Source organism: Cryptomeria japonica, chromosome 5 (genome assembly GCF_030272615.1).
Source record: "Cryptomeria japonica chromosome 5, Sugi_1.0, whole genome shotgun sequence".
NCBI lineage: Eukaryota > Viridiplantae > Streptophyta > Pinopsida > Cupressales > Cupressaceae > Cryptomeria > Cryptomeria japonica.
Genome location: NC_081409.1, coordinates 597481207 through 597500494, shown reverse-complemented (window position 1 = coordinate 597500494; position 19288 = coordinate 597481207). Strand labels below are relative to the sequence as shown.

The 19288-nt window shown below is 43.9% G+C and overlaps 1 protein-coding gene across 5 annotated transcripts in view; it reads left to right on the top strand.

Annotated features, from left to right (window-relative positions):
* Positions 1 to 280: 280 nt before the first annotated feature.
* LOC131068759 (uncharacterized) overlaps positions 281 to 19288 on the top strand; it is a 298614-nt gene continuing 279606 nt past the window's right edge. For 2 of the 5 annotated variants that reach the window (XM_058004016.2, XM_058004017.2), the window contains exon 1: positions 281 to 467. In XM_058004016.2, the coding sequence (XP_057859999.1) occupies positions 377 to 467 (91 nt within the window). In that variant the 5' untranslated portion in view covers positions 281 to 376. The remainder of the gene's footprint in view (positions 468 to 19288) is intronic. The other 3 variants (XM_058004018.2, XM_058004015.2, XM_058004019.2) reach the window with 3 other exon arrangements.

Sequence of the window (19288 nt, the reverse complement as noted above, 5' to 3'; positions counted from 1 at the left end):
TTAAAGAAAAAAACAAAAACCTCGGGAAAAAGTACACTAGCCAATGAGTAAAATCTAAAAAATATGAGAAAAATGATATTATTAAATAAATTAAGTCAACTATAGGATAAACTATAGGATAAACTATAGGATAGATGTATGACACGGTTTTCGGAGCAAAGTAAATTGAAAAAGCGATGGAAACGAAAACATTAGTCTCCGCCTATAGATAGGCGGGACTAATAACAATGTAAGCAGTTTTAATGCTCTATTTACTTAATTAGATCGGTGTTTATGTAAACGGTGTTTGCTCCCATCAAAGCTATACAACACTAAAGTTAAATAGAAAACAATGCCTCTACATTTTGAGTGGTAGCCCAGTCTGCTGTCAGTGGCCATGGTGGGGGGAGCTCTGGCTAGGTCGGTTTTGCAACCAACCATCAAACTGCACACCTGCGCAAGCCTAATTTCTACTCGATCAATGGCAGGTAAAGTATTAACTGTCCGACTTACGCAATAGTGAGATACCCGTTTAAATTTAATCTGTTAATAGTATGTAGATCACTGAATTCAGAAGCAGGATTCTCTACATACGAAGTAGCACCTTTCAGAAAGAGACCAAGTCAATGCCAATATTGTGTCCAATCAAGAATGCATGAATGTGTTTTTTTGCAGTTGTAACATATATAGCAATCGAATTCAATAATGAGCCCATCCAGGCTGTATGATACTTGTACCCATTCTAAAAATTTGCTGAAGTGTCACCCAATCATGGACAATGAGCAGAAAAGCTCATGCAATTGAGCTAGAAATCACTTTGCAAACATCTATGGTTACGGTTCAAAGGGTTGTGGTGTAATAGTGTTGGGAACTCGGAAAGGCTGATCTTAAGCGCGAATTTTCTTCATTGGAATAAGGCATTTTGCAAGTCTAGTCGGCATATCCGGGTCTGAAATCAAGTCTTGGGGTGTAGAGAGTGTAAATTATGTTTATAAATCTTAAGAACATTATTCTCGCTGACTCCACCTGGAGTTAAAGTTAGCCTGTAACCTCGCCCAAGATAGAGCACTACGGGTACTTCTTATTGTCCTTACTACGAAGAGGATTTGCTTTGAGAGCATTGTTTTTAATGAAATTGACTAGAGTCCCAAAATTTCTAATATCTCTGGTTGTTAAACAGATTCCCGAAGAGATTACTGACAAAGATTTATCAGAATTTTTCAAAATAAAAAGAAAATAATAAACGTGGTAAAATATTCTTTTGTCTTAATGGAAGATTGAATGAGTAGTTTACTTTTGGACAAGGACGTTATGTGAGTAAGAAGAAATTTTGAAAAACTTGCTATCCGCTATAAAACTTGTTACTCACTTATTTAGGTAGTCAGAAGAAAAAGATGTCTACAATGTATATTGTAGCCACAAAAACAAAAGAATACATGGCTGCAATTTATATGATAATATAACTCCTAACTTCTTACTTGTGGATACAGGTCCTTAATTAAAAGACAGAACTAGTGTCTTCAGCAAGGTGCCTAATTTCCTGATTATCTATTCATCTGGCATACCCAAGAACTTGAAATATAGTTACTGTGGTACAGAGACACTGAGAATTGGTAGAATCCAATTCACAATTTCGTACCTTATAAGTGTAGAAGAGGAATGCAAGCTTCGCCAAAGTGTTGCCATGCATCACGGGAAATCAACTGGCCATTTTACCATGTTACTTGATGAGCTTTGTACTATATTGCAACTATAAAATGTTTCCAGGCAATAAGGCTTCTTAACTTTCCAAAAGGTACATAAACAGTGACACCACTACATAGGTGAAAATTGATAATGCAATTACTAAGTTTCTAATAAGCACCCATGCAACCACACGATGACAAATTTGCAGATGCAACACATAAGAAACAAGACAAAACTTAGAGAGAGGAGGGCAGATTTCTTGCTCTGATCACACATTATTTTGTCTGTGTATGACTAATTGAAAACTAGAATGCTACGTCAGGCTCCATTTTGGTAATAGAGCCATGAAGAGAAGACCTGTAGTCCATCCCTATTTCTCATGAGCGAAAGGGTGAAGCAAAGAAAATCATTTTTAATATTATTTTAAACTGTGCATGGTAATTTTTAAGTTAGGGGCAACCTATATAATGATATTATTAAAATACAGTGTTTTTTTATATTGATAAAATAAAAAAAGTATTTAAATAATTAAAATAAAAGAAACAAAAAATATTTATTAATACTTAAGGAAATTGGTCCCAAGGACTGAATTGGAGAACTACAAAAGGAGGTCTCAACTTTAGTGTTGTATAACTTAGTCTTGTTATCATTTTGCCATTCAATTTTGAGAATTTGAACTTTGTGTTCAAGTTTACTTTTGAGGATGAAGACCCTTGGTTGATGTAAGGATCTTGGAGGATGAAAGCCCTCTAGGACTTTCACAATTGGATTTGGGGACAAAAACAGCCATTGCCAATTTCAGCAATTCCATCTGGAAGTTGCATGTGTGCTCATTAGATTACTTTTGAATTTGAGGTTTGTGAATTAGAGGGCTTCATTGTGGATTTCAAAATTTTGAGGGTTTTGGACACTTTTTGTTGTTGCTACAATGAAATTAGCATTTTTGGGGAATAATTCAGTATTCCTCATCATTAATGTAGCAACCAATATATACAAGCATCAACTTGTTTATGCTAACATTAGGAGGCTAATCCATCATCATATGTTGGACATTTCATAGATCTAGTGACAACACCATTGCATTGTTGGGTTTCCAAAGAGGTTTGTCATCATTTATTGTCACAACAACATTTCCAGCCACTTTCCTTTGCAATGTTATTGCTTGGGAGGGCACATCTAACTTAACTATTGATGTTTTTATCAATTTCTAGGCCATATTTGGTGTACCAGCATTGGAGTTTCAGCAATACTTTCGGCAAGCGGCATTAGCATCTTATGTTGTTTGTAGACATTTTATTGACTGTTATTAGCATTTTGGAAGCTCAGGAACTGCTCTGCAACCTCTAATTGACTGTTCCCAGCTGCTATGTGACCTCCCTAGGTCATTTGCCTTGCCATTGTTGCTGCTACAACACTTATACAGCCATATCCAGCCTCTAAACTTGCCTAATATTCAGTTTCACCTTATAGGGCTCCTATAACTGTACATTCATTATTTTCAGTTCACATCCAATTATTGGCAGTTTGAAAGTTGTTCGTATCAGTTATTGTAAGTTGCTCCAACATTTTGTAAATTTAATGAAGGCATTTTGAAGGTGATAAATTGGTGCTTAATTCAGATCCATGCAAGTATAATACCCTAGAGCTCCATTCTTGATTGTCTGTTGGCATTTGAGGTTTAATTTATTTATTTTTAGTCATATCAGCACTTCTATTTGAAATTTTTGAGCATGGACTACTCAGATCTGAGTGTAATTGCATATAAGTGGGAGTTAAGTTGGTTATATGTCTCATATGAGACCAAAACCAATACTTTCATTTGAGCTATTTATGATCTATAAATGAATTTTGCTAGTTTGGGGTGAATTTGAAGTTGTTTTTAAGACATAGAAGGTTTGACAACAAGTTTCCAGCGATTGGTTTCATTGTAATTATGCAGTGTTCCACGGGCATTGGGGACGGGGGGACGCGTCTCCGGGATGGGGGGGACCAAGGGTCTAAATTTGGGGACGGCGGGGGGACGGCGGCGGGGTGGTGGTGGTGCTCATATACTTATACATATACATATAGTATTTGAAAAACTAGTTTTGAAAAGATGTATAACAGTATAACAGTATAAGAATTAGATTTCAAATTTTCAAATTTTCAAATGAAACTATAGGAAATACCAAGATTACTTAGATTAGTAATACGTAACTAATTTGCTAAAAGTAAATAAAATTTGACAAATGAAATTGTCAAATTGGAGATTTCTCATTTCTATCATATGAATATCGAAAAAGGAAAACGAAAATATGAATATCTGATGCTATTGCAAAGTCTATAATAATAAAGATGATTACATGATTCATCATTACAATGAGTAGCCAAATACAAATACGTGTAGCAATAGCATTACAAAAGAGACTAGAGTCAAATACAAAATGACAAAACTGAAAACTCAAAATGTAGCTAATGGAGGCCTCTAATCATCTGCGAACTCCTCCTCACTGGAACTGCTGGACTTCTGAGGATCAAGGTCCCTCAAGCTCACACCAACTAGCCCTACATCTGAAGTGGTAGGATCATCCTCATCATTCTGTGAAGGCTCCTCTGGCTCTACATCCCATCGTGCTGCTGGACTCTCCTTGTACACAAGTGTCTTGCGGTCCATGAGACACAAAGCACTGTGTACAACCACAAGCTTCTTTGCTCTCTTAGAGGTAAGTCTGTTCCTCTTAAGAGAGTGGATGAAGCTATATATAGACCAGTTCCTCTCAGCAGCTGAAGAACTGGAAACCTGGGATAGCAGACTGATGGCTAGAGTGGTGGTCAAAGATTTCGGGCCATGACAATTCCACCATAAAAGTGAGTCCTCCTGTGCCATGCTGTCTATATCCATCTTTGCCGCATCTGAATAACCTCTAAGAGTGGCAAATCTTCCCCACTCAGTGCGCATTGTGCCGGCATCTCTGGAATCAAACATCTTCTCTATGCACCTAAAGAAACCCACCTTCACCTCATCATCCTGAATCGGTGTCAGTCTACCCGGTCTAGCCTTGTACCACTTAGGATTCAAGGCAAAGGCAGCCATGTGCAAAGGAGTGTTCAACTTGTCCCATCTACGCTGAATGATAGGTTGGATTTGCTCATTGTAGAATGCTAAAGAGGGGTCCTTCACTCGCACAACAGCCCTCATCTGGTCAAGCATAGAGTCAATGCACTCATACACCTCTCCAAGGTTAGGTGCATCCTCATCCCCATATCTGATCACCTGGAATACTGGAGAAATGATAGAGACAATGTATTTCGCATCAGTCCAAAACACATCACTCTTCACTATCTCCTTCACCCTTCTCCCCTGCTCTGTCTTGGCCTCAACCCACCTATTCCACTCATTAGTCATAACCATGAGTTGCAATGCCTCTTGCAACTCAATCATTCTCTCCAAGAGAATGAAATAGGATGCATCGCGAAGGTCCTGAAGAGTGCATGTGAAGTGTGGTGGTTGCAGATAAACATCTGCACATCTCTCACATCGGTGACCACTCCTCTAATCCAGTCTATCTTCCCCATGTCCTTGAGTGCATTGTTCATGGCATGCACACAACATGGGGTCCACCAAATGTGTCTATAGGCTGGCTCACTGAGTCTCCCTACTGCTCTACACACATGGGCTGCATCTGTCACTACTTGGACCACATTTTGTGGCCCAACCTCCTCAATAGCCTCCCTGAGGACCTGAAACTGGAAATCAACATCTTTACGATGCCCTGTACAATCAACTGCTCTAAGGAAGTATGGGCCCTCTGCACATGTGACCATGACGTTGATGAGTGGACGATGGCTAATGTCCGTCCACCCATCCTTAACTATGTTGCACCCCGATGCCACCCAACATGCCTTCATCTTCTCCATCAAAATATTGATCTTGGAATAGCATTTATCCAAGATCGAGGTCCTCATTTTCGTCTCCCCTGGTGGCACATAAGATGGTCCTCCCTTGGCCACCATAGCCATCATCTCCCTATAATAAGGAGACCGTGTAACATGAAATGGAATGCCATTGGCAAAGAAGAACTTGCCAATGGATTCATCTATCTCATCTCTCAGCTGCACATTAAACATATCAGCAATGGGGTTGCTCTGTGGTGTCTACAACTTACGTTTCCCAGCCCTGGTGGCAGTAGAAGTGGAAGTGGATGGAGATCCAAACATCATTCCTCCCATCTGCAAAGCATGAGAAGTATGTGGCACATTCTAGTTGCCTTGAAGTGCTGCCCTAGCAGACAAAGTAGTAGGCATTGAAATATTTGTGTCATCTGGAACCCCCCAAAGCCTGTTAAACTCAATTCTGTACTGTATATTTTTGGCTTCCTCCAAAAACTTACAATGTTTCACGCCTTTTCCTCTCCAAAACAGAAAGTGTGCATTCACCCTACTAATGCTATCGAACCATTCTGTGTCACAAATATTGCACTTCCACTTCCTTGTTCCCCCACTTGAATGTGATGTGCCTTGTACTGATATTCGTGAAGCAAACTGTTTTAGAGGAGACTTAGGATCAAAATGACCCCTAGCATATGGTGCCAACAACTCTAAAGGGCAACCTGTACTAGTTGGTGCACTTGCCATAGAACTAGATTGGGCTCCAGGATCAGCCCCATGGTCACCCCCCTCATTTTCAGGTTCATATTCTGAATCATTCTCACTATGAGAATGGATTTCCATGTCATCTTCACTCATGCCTTGGGAGCTCATTGTGAAATTGACATTGCATTTCACAAAATAAAAATAAAAATAAAATCAGCCTAGTTTAACAATATATTTTTAAATTTTTTTCCTATTCATTTCAAAATGAGATTTGATGTTGAATCTTGAGGGCAAAATCATTTTGCCCTCAAGATTCAACATAAAATCTCATTTTGAGTCTTGAGATGAATAGGGAAAAAAAATCCAAAAATGACATAGAACAATGAAAATCAGAAAATAAAACAAAAAAAAGCAAGAAAAAGTTGAAAAACCCTACCTTGTGCTTAAAAAATCTCTCCAAAATGTAGAAGAATCTTCTTCTTCCTCTTCTTCTTGCTTCTTCTAGCTCCTATCACGCTTGCAATCAGCTTTTTCACCCCTTCAATCAGTCTTCTTCAAGTTTTTCCTCTTCAGCTTGCTGGAAAAAAAATCAGTTTTCCAAAATGAGAGTTAAATCTAAAAGAAACATGCTTTTGTGTTATTTTGGGGGGTTGGGTGGGGCCCATGTCTAATTAGGGTTACCCCTTAACCCCCCCAAAAGGCACATGTTTTCTAAAAAATGGCTTTTTTGGTTTATTTAGGCGTGGGAACGCGGGAGACGCCCAGATGTCTCCGAGGAGACGTCTCCACGTCTCCACGTCTCCCTAGGAGACGCGGAGACGTCTCCACATCCCGGTGGCGATTGGGTGGCGGTGGTGGGACGGCGGGGGACGTCGCGTCCCTGTCCCTCCGTCCTCAAGACGTCCTTGACGGGGGGACGCGCCCAAAAAGGGGGGGGACGCATCCCCGTGGAACACTATAATTATGTCGTTCCAATTTGTGTTTTGTTTCAAAAAGTTAGAAACTTACCAAAAAAACAAAACAAAGAAAATTGACAAAATTCTTAGTTGGGGACATGACAATGGTACTAGAGCATTAATCTTGTTAATCTATATGGAGAAGAACTAATCTTTTGATGAATAGAAGTGACAAGAGAATTTAGATATCATAGAGGGAGAGAAGAAAAGTGGAAATCAAGGGTGGTTGAGATAGGAGAGAACAAACAAGCTTCTAGGAAATTATCAGTCAAAGTAACAAGGAGTCAGCCAAGGAGATCCAAATTTCCATGAGAGAGGGCATGTTAGTGTAGGTTTTTTATTTCCTTATGTTAGGGGGTATTTGTTTTCCCCTTCACATATTGTTTAAGCTTTCTTAGGTTTATTAGGAGTGGTTAATATGAGTACATGTGGCGAAATACATCAACTACATGTGTCACACTCTCCCACACATGGGTAGTTGAGGTACACACCCTCTTTTGGCTTGTTGTGCCACCTCTCATAACCACTATTCTGTCCTTACCTAATTAGGTTATGGTGTAGTTGGGTTTCTCACCCTCATTTGGCTTTATGTCCCATCTTTCATAACTCCCTTTCTGTCTTCATCTAAGGAGATTATGCCACATGTTTTGGCATTTACCAAGTAGATAAAACCTCCCATATTTTATGGGAAGTAGGAATTAATGCACCTCTTGAATGTATATGCCCCATTTTGTATATATCTGCAACACTCTCCTCTCACCTTCTCTAGTTTAGTGATAGCTCAATGAGAGTATTCTCAAATTTCTCTTGCATGGCCTCTATTTTTCTCTCATTTCAGACTTCTCTTCATTCTTCTATTTTTGATCTTTGATCATCTATCGATTGGAGTTGCATGTGATCTACGATCAACATCAGATTTTGGATCGATTCTCTTTTCTTGCAGAATCTAACAGTCCATGCCAGATATAGCTCGAACTTTGAGGGAGTTGAATCACTATACTACATTTAAGCTAATTCATAATGGAAGATGATATGGCATGGTATCATGAAGAATATAATGCTCCAAGTTAAGCAATCCTTAATGATCTATCCTTTGCTGAGTTCTATGATTTAAGGACAAAGAGTGGACACAGAAGATGAAGATATCATCATGATAAATTTCAAAAGGACATACAATATTGATTGGGTAAGATTACCATACTTCTATATATAATGGGTCAAACAAATGTTCAGCTAAGGTTTGATTGCAGAAGTTGGATACATATTTTTTATTAAATCCTATGTATGAAGAGGACGCAATTAAGTTTGCTACCCTTCATTTAGAGGGTGTAGCTCATGAGTGGTATTATCATGACATAGTTGTACAAGGGCATAGCTACATCATCACTTTAGAAGAATTCAGTTATAGGTTAATAAAGAGATTTGATAGGAAGTACCTAGAAGTTTGTTTTAGAGAGCTAGCACAATTGAAGCAACATGGAAGAGTGGAAAATTATGGAGGTGAATTTTATAGATTACTTGTGATGGTATTGGTTGTGACAGAAAATGTTATTTATAGAAGGACTAACTAAACCTCTCAAGGGTTTTGTTAGGGCTTTTGATTTTGTATCCTTACTTGAAGCCATCGAAGAGCATTGAACTTGGAGACTTCAATTGCTAATAATAAATTTCAGTATAAGGAACCACTTTTAGCACCATTGAAGAAATCATTGGTGAAGGAAGTTTTTCATCTGAATAATTTTTCCAAGAATATCAACAAAGATGAAGACACCAAAAATGAGCCTAGGAGGAAAGGAAATGTGTTTTTCCTGCAAGGAGTCAAGGGGACCAGGTCTTCAATGCCTTGGCAGTCGACAAGGACATTACATGGAGGTGCTTCTGGCTGAAGAGTTAGAAAATAGGCTCTGGAATCATTGATTGAAAGAAAAGTACAAGAGGAAAAGACTTGGGAGGGTACCCTTGCTTCACTTTTAGTTGCACCTAAGTACCATCCTTTCAGTTAGTGGGAGATTTCTTGGGCAAAGCATTATAGTGTTGATTGATAGTGTAACCACTCTTAATTAATTTATGAGGATTTGGTTTCTAAGAGAGGACTAGGCACATAAATTTTTGAGTGGTTCTATGTCATAGTTGTAGATGGTTTCACCATTACTTGTACTAAGAAGATACAATAGCTTGACATCACATTGGGGAGGCATGGAGTGCGTGATGAATTATATGTTACAGGATTGGGAGAAACGACCATGGTTTTGGGTGTGTATTGGCTGTTTTCGCGTGGAGAGTTCACCCTCAAGTATCAAGCAATCGAGTTGAAATGCAAATCAGAGGAAAAGAGGTAGTGCTTCATGTTATTAGAAGAGGGAGCTCTAAAGGCTGTCATGGCTAAGAGGATGGAGCATCAAACCATGATTACATCTATAGGTGAGAGATCTTCTTATGATGGTGTTTGGAGTACTTGGGATTAACTTCGCGTGGTAGTTGATTTTGCACTTCCAAGTTTGCCTTCGAGTAAAGATTACCATCAAGAGTTAAGGAGGAATTGCATTGGATACGTTCTTCCTATTGAGAAAGTTGGGAGTACGAAATGATCTCAAAGATAGTTTTACATGAATATCATAGTAGTACAGCATGAGCCTGGTGGAGTAATTTCAATTTTGGATATTTATGCAAAGGATCACCAACAAGGGTTGAAGGAAGCAAGTGGCGATAGCATCCTACCATCAACTAATAGGGGGAACACAATTGGGATAGCTATGAATCTAATTTCCAGCCTTGATGCTGCTGTCACAACCATTATTAGCCACCACATTGCTTCGGTTGCACTCATACAAATGCTGTTGCAGGTGTTTTAACTTTGAAGTCACAAGAAGGAGGAATTTTCAGTTTGTGGTTGCTAATGAAGTATTTTCAGTTCTTGTATGGGTATTCTCAAACCCTATATTGCTCACATTTTTTATTTTTGTCAGGAAATTTCAATTTTGCAGCTGTTGTACAATTGTCACATTGCTGGTTTTGGAAATATTAGACCTAGAACCGCTGTTATCTGTAATGGCAAGTTGCAAGTGTGCACATTTTGAGGAACTCTCATAGCTTGACGATGTGGCTAGAAGATTTCAATAAATGGGAACAATCATTTCAACCACCATAATTTTGATCTGGGTGATCGTCTAGGTCTTTTGTGGTTATTGTAACTTGTTTTCAGCCTATATATGATCTGATTTATGTTGCATTTTGAAGGTTATAGTCTTTAAGACCAATGGAAGACCTATTGGAACTCAAGGTTTTTGTTATGGAACTCGAATAAGTGTTCTAGTTTCTTCATGACATAGGAGGATCCTGTTGGTGGCATTATTGTACACGGGAATAACATTAGTTAATTATGTGTAATGGTTTTGGTTAGTTGGCAACCGAGGGGTGGTAGTTGCGGTGCGACGGTTGGCTCTCGCAACCCCTCGATACCTTTTTATACTTCGGAATGTAACTTGTAAAATACACTTATTATGAATAGAACATCTGATATACTTTGTCTGATATTTACAGCATTGTTCTGCATTATGTTCTTTATGCCTTAAGATATTCACCCGAGAGGGCAAACATTTGGCGTTGTTACCTAGACGTACTCGGGAACGGAAGACACGGATGGAGCACAGACACAATGGGCCTACCTGTTGGTGAAATAAACCCAGAGGCCGACGACGCCCTAATAGAACTTTACACAGGAGAAGACACGACAGCGCGAGAATTTTCAATTTTGCTCTAGGTAGCCATTCAGACCTACGTTCGACGAGAGGTGGCAGAGGCAGAAATCCCACCAAGTGTCGTGTGGATAGCGCTGGAGGTTAGCCCGACAGTAAACCGGTTGATGAACCACCTCCCCCGGCTGCTTGCACAGGCATCGCTGGCACAATAGGCCCGCCTGGAGGAGATTGCCCAGGAAGAGCGACGACAACAAATCTTGCAACGCTACGAAGAGAACAGCTGACGGGAAACGGAACAAGATGGCGCCAGGCCATGAGGGAATTGAACCTTAAACTTCTTATTTTCAAATAAAAGTGTCATTGACACGAGTTGTATTTGAGCAGATGAATTAATAAAAGACATATTTTGATTTATGAATTGTGAGTTATGGGAATGTGCGACAATTAATGCCAAACCTATTGAACAAGGATAGAAATAAAAAACCAGAAACGAACGAGTGGGAGGCCGTGCAGAGGGCCTTGATTCTGGAGCAGCAAGTAGAATGCAGACGGAGGCTGAGGCAACTTGCCGAAGGATGACCTGCCGAAGGGGGGCCCAAGGGGAACCAAGGAGGTGTCACGGAGGGTGCAGAGGCCGATGGAAATTTCTACGCGTCGCCAGATCATCGAAGGACGTGGAGCCACGAAGAGTTTCTGGAAGAAACAAGGTTACGACAAAATCTAGTTGAGGAGACTCGGGATCAGTTTAGAAACTTATCCCTTATGCCACGGAGTGAAGATCACCAACGGGAAGTAGGAGTGGGCGCGTGTGAGAGCGAAGGAGAGGGCAACCGTACGGGTGTAGGTGCCACACACGATAGGCAAAACACCGTACCTCTAGTCATCCACGCAGGACACACCACCAACGCCATCGGAGGAAGGAGCACAGGGCCACAGACATAGACACAACTGCCCCCAGGAAGACGACCAAGGATGGCGAGTAAACAAAAATTGCCAAAGTTCATAGGGGATGGCAAGGAAGACCCCTTACAACACTGCCGTACATGTGAAACCATTTGGTCTGCCAACGGAGTGACAGACTAGAATGACTGGGTACAGCAGTTCCCAGCCACGTTACGTGGAGTTGCCATAGATTGGTACTCCGATATAGATAAGCAAAAAGTGGCCACGTGGGCCAACCTACAGAAGGAATTCACGGAGGAGTTTCGGTTGCTCCGTGATGACAACGAAATTGTAACAGAGATATACAGTACCAAACAAGGTACCAAGGAGACAGTACGGGCATACAGCAGGAGATTGAAGGAATTGTTGGGTAAAATGGAAAGCCAACCGGTTGAGGGCTTGAAAAAACGATGGTTCGTGGAAGGATTGAAATCCTCCGTACGGAAAAAAATGAAGATTGTACCCCCGACGTCATATGACGACGCCTATAACAGGGCAATGGACCTAGAGAGCGAATACAAAACATCAAGGAAGAAGAAAAGTAATAAATATTCATCTGACGATGATGAAGATTCTGACGGGGAAAGCAGTAGCGGTGGCGAATCGAGTAAAAAGGTACACGCGCTCCAAAAGGACATGGAACGAATGCTGAAACAATTCAAAGCCATGAAAGGGAGTACAAGTAAGACGGAAGAAAATGAAGTGTGGTGTACCGACTGTAGGAGTGACGGACACACCAAGGGGTCTTGTCCCAAGAAGGCTTTCTGCGACATTTGCCAGATTGCGGGACATTTGACAAAGGAATGTCCCTACAATATGAAAACCAGGAACCAACAAGTTCTCTTCACGCAAGAGCAGCCGGCCGTCGGAACTTCGCAAACCGCCAACAATAATGTATCATCTGGCGGATATCGGAACAACCGGCGAGGGGGGAGGACCAATAATAATAATAGGAGCCGAATCCAATATGATGCAAAGGGACAACCAATGATCCAGTGCCGAGCTTGCAATCAATGGGGCCACTTTGCTAGAGAATGCACCTCAGAAGAAACTCCACAAAAATTATGTAAATGGTGTGGGCCTGGAGACCACGATGATGGAACGTGCCCAAAGTCTAGAGTAAACCTGCTCAACATCGACAGGACGGAGGAACGGGTATTGGCAATCACACGGTCGGAGGCAAAGAAGGCCACATACTCGGACCCTCGCACGGAGAAGCAACGGGTGCTGGAGGCCAAGGTGGAAGTGGCTAAGAAAATGTTGGCACAAAGGAGCACCCATGGTATCAAACCTCTTGGAACGCTCATGGCGCAACAAGTGACCATTGGGACACAACCATTTGTCCTCGACTTTGTGGTGATCCTGCTAGCCAAGAAAGGATACGACGCCATTCTAGGCAGAGGGTGGTTGGTGGTAGCCAGAGTGAATCATAACTGGAAACGTAACATGTTGTCAATGGAGAAAGTGGGGAGAAAATTTATTATCGACCTGAAGGCACAACTTGTGAGTGAAGAACTCGCGTTAGAGTCGGAATCAGACGGTGAAGGCGGAGTTGACAGAGGAAAGTACGGGAGGGAACCGAACGAGGAAGGCGTTCTCGGAATCCAAGGATATTCTGAGGACGAGACCGATTCCCTTAATGGGCTCTTCCACTGGCAAATGGAGGACTACGAGCTGCTGTATGGGTGTAACATGTTGCAAGTTGACAAGGATCGGGACGAGAACGAATTTCCGCCAGCGTACGGGGAATAAACCGAAGGGGATGCCCCAGTCAACGAAGTACCAGCACACAGGTTTGACATGACAAAACCAATCCGGTACAAAGAATCGGTACAACCTACAAACCTCGGCACGAAAGCAGAGCCAAGAAACATCCTGGTTGGCGACGACTGGAACCCAGTCCTGAAAGTCGTTGCGTTTAAAATATTCATGGAATACAAGGATGTATTTGCTTGGACGTATAAGGACCTCAAAGGGGTGCCGCCAGAACTGTGCATACACAAAATTTCACTCGTACCTGGGGCCGTACCTGTACGAAAGAGGCCATACAGAATGAATAAAAACTATGCGGCAAGAGTGAATGATGAAATTGAACGTATGCTCGAAGCCGGGATTATTTTTAAAGTGCAGACCAGTGAGTGGGTATCGCCCATAGTGATATCCCTTAAAAAAGAGGCAAACCAGATACGAATCTACGTGGATTTCAGATGCCTTAACGCGGTCACCATAAAAGACCCGTTTCCAACACCATTCACGGATAGCATCTTGGAAGAAGTGGCCAGTCATGAAATTTATTCATTCATGGATGGATTTTTTGGGTATAACCAGATATCCATCGCCGAAGAAGACAAATTAAAAACCACCTTCATAGTGGAGGATGGCGTGTATGCGTATATTCGAATGCCGTTTGGATTGTGCAACGCACCAGCGACCTTTCAACGGATAATCCTTCACATATTTGAAAAGATGTCAGTAGGGAACTTCAGGGCGTCCCTGGACGACTGGTCCATCTACAACAACCAAGATACACATCTGGCCGCACTTGTCGAATGCATGGAGAGATGCAGGTGAGCTCGCCTAGCACTCAACCCCAAAAAATGCAGATTCATGGTGCCTCAAGGGAAGCTGTTAGAACACATAGTGTGTAAGGCTGGACTCAAGACTAACCCAGACAAGATTCGGGTGATAGTAGAAATGGAGGCACCCACAGATGTCACGGGAGTCAAATCCTTCCTAGGACACATAGGGTATTACAGGCGATTTATCAAAAATTTTGCTCGAGTATCCTGCCCTTTGGACAAGCTGACAAGGAAAGGTGAACGGTATATATGGGGGACGGCTCAGGAGGAGGCCTTCCAAGAACTGAAGTCATGGTTGATGGGTGCGCCAATCCTAACATATCCTGATTGGGACAAAGAGTTCCACGTACACGTTGACGCATCCAACTTTGCCATAAGGGCCACACTGGCGTAGGTTGGCGACCACGGGCTAGATCACCCGGTCTACTGCAAGCAGACTCCTATCGAAGGCAGAGAAGAATTATAGCACCATAGAAAGGGAAGCCCTCGGGATGGTGTACTCTGTCCAGAAATTTCGACATTACTTGCTCACCACCCCGTTCACATTTTTTGTGGACCACCAGGCTTTAATGTATCTGGTAAACAAGGCAATTATCCAAGGACGAATCAGCCGATGGTTGCTATTGCTGCAGGAATTTACATTCAACATTATAGTAAGACCGGGGAAGAGCCATGTGATAGCTGACCAGCTGTCGAGAATTCAGTCAGGAGAACCGGCCGAAGGAGTGAACGAAGATTTTCCAGACGCTCACTTATTTCGCATCGCGATTCTCCTCGCCTGGTACGTAAGCGTGGGGGAATATTTGTCGACATCACAGTTTCCGAGGGAGATGCCACCAGGAGAAAGAAGGAAACTGGTACTGAGTAGGACATTCCAACTCATTAATGGCCTATTGTATAAAATGGGGCCCGATCAGATCCTACGGCAATGTGTCCTAGAAGAGGAAATTCCGGGCGTCTTAAAGGAAGCACATGAAGGGCCCGCAGGTGGACACATGGGGCCCGACACCACGGCGAGGAACCACGGCAAGGAAAGTTCTGTTGGCAGGACTGTGGTGGCCAACACTACATAATGACGCTAGGGAGTGGGTAACAAGCTGTGATACATGCCAACAGGCCGGATGACCATTAAAAAGGGATTTTATGCCCCTCAACCCATCGAATGCCCAGGAACTGTTTGAGAGATGGGGATTGGATTTCGTCGGACCATTAAAACCAAGTAGAGCCCGATGATGCAGATACATTGTAGTGGCAACATAATACTTGACCAAGTGGGTGGAGGCACGGGCCTTACCCGACAATTCGGCGGTCAATATAGCAAAATTCATCTATGAACACATCATTACGCGGTATGGGATTCCAATCCAACTGACGAGTGACAGAGGAGGCCATTTTGTAAATCACATAATCCGATTGTTGACAACGGAGTTTAAAATCTTCCACTCCTTATCAAGCCCCTACTATCCACGGGCGAACGGGCAGGCCGAGGCGACCAATAAAATAATGATGTCGGTGATATATAAGTCTTGCGAAGTGGAGAAGGATGACCGGGAGTAACGCCTACCATCAGTACTCTGGGCATACCGAACAACTTACAAGGTAACCACTGGACAGACTCCCTTCCAGCTAATGTATGGACAACAAGCTGTGGTGCCAGTTGAATTCATGGTGCCGAGTCTCCGAATCGCCATCGATAATCAACTTGGAGACATGGAAAGCCTGAGGGAGAGACTGTACGCCTTGAACAAATTGGACGAATGAAGGATGATGGCTCAGTGGGCGATAGAGATAGCCCAGCAAAGATGGAAGGTTTAGCACGACAAGCACCTCCGGCGAATGAAGTTTTCTCCCGGACAGCTAGTTTTGAAATTCAATGGGAAGAACGAAATTAAACCTGGGAAATACAAAGTCTGATGGTTAGGGCCCTTCCGGATACGCGAGGTCAATACGAACGGGGCGATTAAGTTGTGGACGCTGGACGGGAAGGAGATACCAGATGCAGTCAACGGGTCGAAATTAAAGGTCTATCACGAACGGAGGGAACCGGGACCCTCCAGTCAGTCAGTTCGCTAAAAATTGGAATTTTTTTTTAAATTTATTTATTTATTTTTTTAAAAAATTAAAAAAAAAATTAAAAAATAAAAAAAGAAAAGAAGAGAAAGTGGCCACTGTACGGTGGTCACACCGACGGTGGGGCCACCAGCGGTGGAAGCTACCAAAGGTGGTCACCGCACACAGCCGTGCAACATTAAAACACCTCCCCACCTTGGCAATAAAACCCTCGCGCAACACTAAAACGCACACGCCGCATAGCTCGACCACCACGCGACGCGAGGGAAGAGGAAGACGCCGCACATGCCGCACAAGCCCGACCACCACACAACACGCACAACAAGGGATAAAGCACGCCGCACAACAAGGTTTACGCACAACAAGGGGTAAAGCACGCCGCACAGCAAGGCAAGAGAAACCGTACCAGCACATAAGGACACCACGCAGGCTGCGCGCAGGGGAGAAAAAGAAGAAGCAGCCCACACAGCGGCAACCATACACAAAAAGAGGGCCGTTACGAAGGTGTACGATTTTTATTTTAACAGGCAATCAATTATACAGAGATTGATGGATTCAGCAGGGAAAAGAAGTTGGAAGAAACAGCTGCACGCTTCTTCCAGTAGCAGCTAGAGGGATAGGGATAGCAATATTAGGATTTTAGCGTCAGGAGTACGTGTTGCAGGTGGCACCATGGATGCCAGCGCCCGACAAAAGCAAAAATAGAAAGCACCACAGGCTGCCATAAGTGCGAAAAACACAGTGACACCACAGAATATTACTTTTGAAGGCTTGAATGGATCGGAATGTCGGAAATGGTGGCAGGACACCCCCGACAATGACCTGGTGAAGCAAAACCTCCGTAAGGCACAAGTAGAGTGGGCTGTTCGGATGCCCACATTCCCTATCCGGGAGTACGAGGGTGCCCTACGCTTCATGGTGGACACCTTCGACAGGCACACATGCACCAACACGTTTGAATACCTCCGGAGGGATGTTACTATATCCTTCAAAGTAGGGATTTCACGAGGGTATTCGGCATTCCAGGTAGCTAGGGCAAGAAAATAGACTTGAAGGCCAAAAAGATGACGCGGGAGGAGAAGGAGCGGTGGATTAAATTAGTCTCCTGGAACTTGACGACAACAGAGTTGGACAGCGTGGCTAGAGCCACGAAGGGTCGCGGAATCTGTAAGACTTTTGTTGCGGAGGGCCATTGGAGATGCATTATGGATGTCATCAAGAGCAGATTGACAGGGTCGGGTAGGGCATCGGACATTGCCCTCCCTCAGATTATGTTGATGAACGGGCTGATGAATGGCATCGTGTATGATTGGGCCTCGTTACTGGCAGAACGTATGTATGAGTTTTTGACGCTCCAGCATCGCACATTCTATATGCCTCACTACGCTATAGGGTTATTCCTGGAGGCCACGCGGGAAGCAGTGCCAGAGGACGAGTTGGAGGTACGGCCGCAGGGACCGTTGATAGCAGGAGAGCCTCCAATAATGTATTGGAGACACTTGGACATTGGGCACTCTTCCGCGAAGTGGAAATGGGCGGTAGATAGGGCCTCGGCCTCAGGGGAGCCTGACAGCGGGAGGGATTCCAGTAGCGCGGAGGATTCAGAGGCGGAAGATGAGGAGGACGATAGCAGCCAGGCGACGAAGGAGCCTGTACGAGTCTTGTTTGCCCCACCCCTGTTACCGATGGGCACGCCCGTGCCATCATCTAGAGTGGGTGGCACTTGTATTCCGGCCTTCGGGCAGAGCCATACACCTGTTACACTTGGTCCCCTCCAGCACGAGCACCAAGGAGTATCACCGGGCCCAACCACGGCGACACTTACGGAGGACATGGTAGAGTCAGGGATGGAGGAGTCACCGCATCGGGTAGTGGTCGCTGAGGAGTAGGGGTTGACGGAGGTGGTGGATACCGAGCCTCACGTACGGTTGGACGTTGTGGGTAGTGACGCACTGGTGACTGTTTCTGCTTCCTTGTTGGAGGAGCCGACGACAGCGAACCATCCCCCGGTCACGGAGATGCATGCTGACCTCGAGGCTATGCAGAGCTGGCTCACACAGCGGTTTCAGATGACACTGGCACAGCCGGAGGGAGCTGTGGTATTCTCACCGTGTCGAGAGACTAGAGCAGAGGTAGTCGACTTGGATGACTCGTCAGGGGAGGCACATGGACTCACAGTTGGGAATGAGGCGGGGGAGGTCACCTCTGCTGGGCAGGCACCAGGAGATGGTACACCTTCGGTGGCGGAGGAGGTACCTTCACAGCAGGATATAGTCGTGGCCGTTCCACCAGGGACTTCACAGCCTTCGGCGTAGACGGGGGAGGATGTTGAGACCTATCTAGCTGACATGGCTGATGTGGTGACAGGGTAGGCGGGTGGTGGCCGCTGCCTAGACGCAAGCATTGCAGCAGGTGGTGGTGGAGCTAGAGCAGGTCTTACAGTTTATGCGGGTGGGCTGCCCGACAGCCTTTGCTACCTGCTTTGAGTCTTAGGGGTGGCCGACTACGGAGACAGAGGAGATGCTCCAGGCTTGGAGGCTGCGTCAGCTCGTTGTGGGGAGTCGGGTGACGGCAGTTGTCTGCGAGATCGAGCAGGTCTACCGGGATGCCTATTATACATTGAGGCGTACAGAGCAGGAGTTTGCAGTCAAGGAAGCTGCACGAGTAGCGTTGGAGAAGGAGGTGGCCAGTCAGCAGGCCTCATGGGCGCAGTTGTTGGCACAGCTTGAGGTAGCCCACACAGAGACGGCTGAGACCCGGGCAGAGAAGACCGAGGTAGAGACTCATCTGGCGGCTGAGCAGAGTG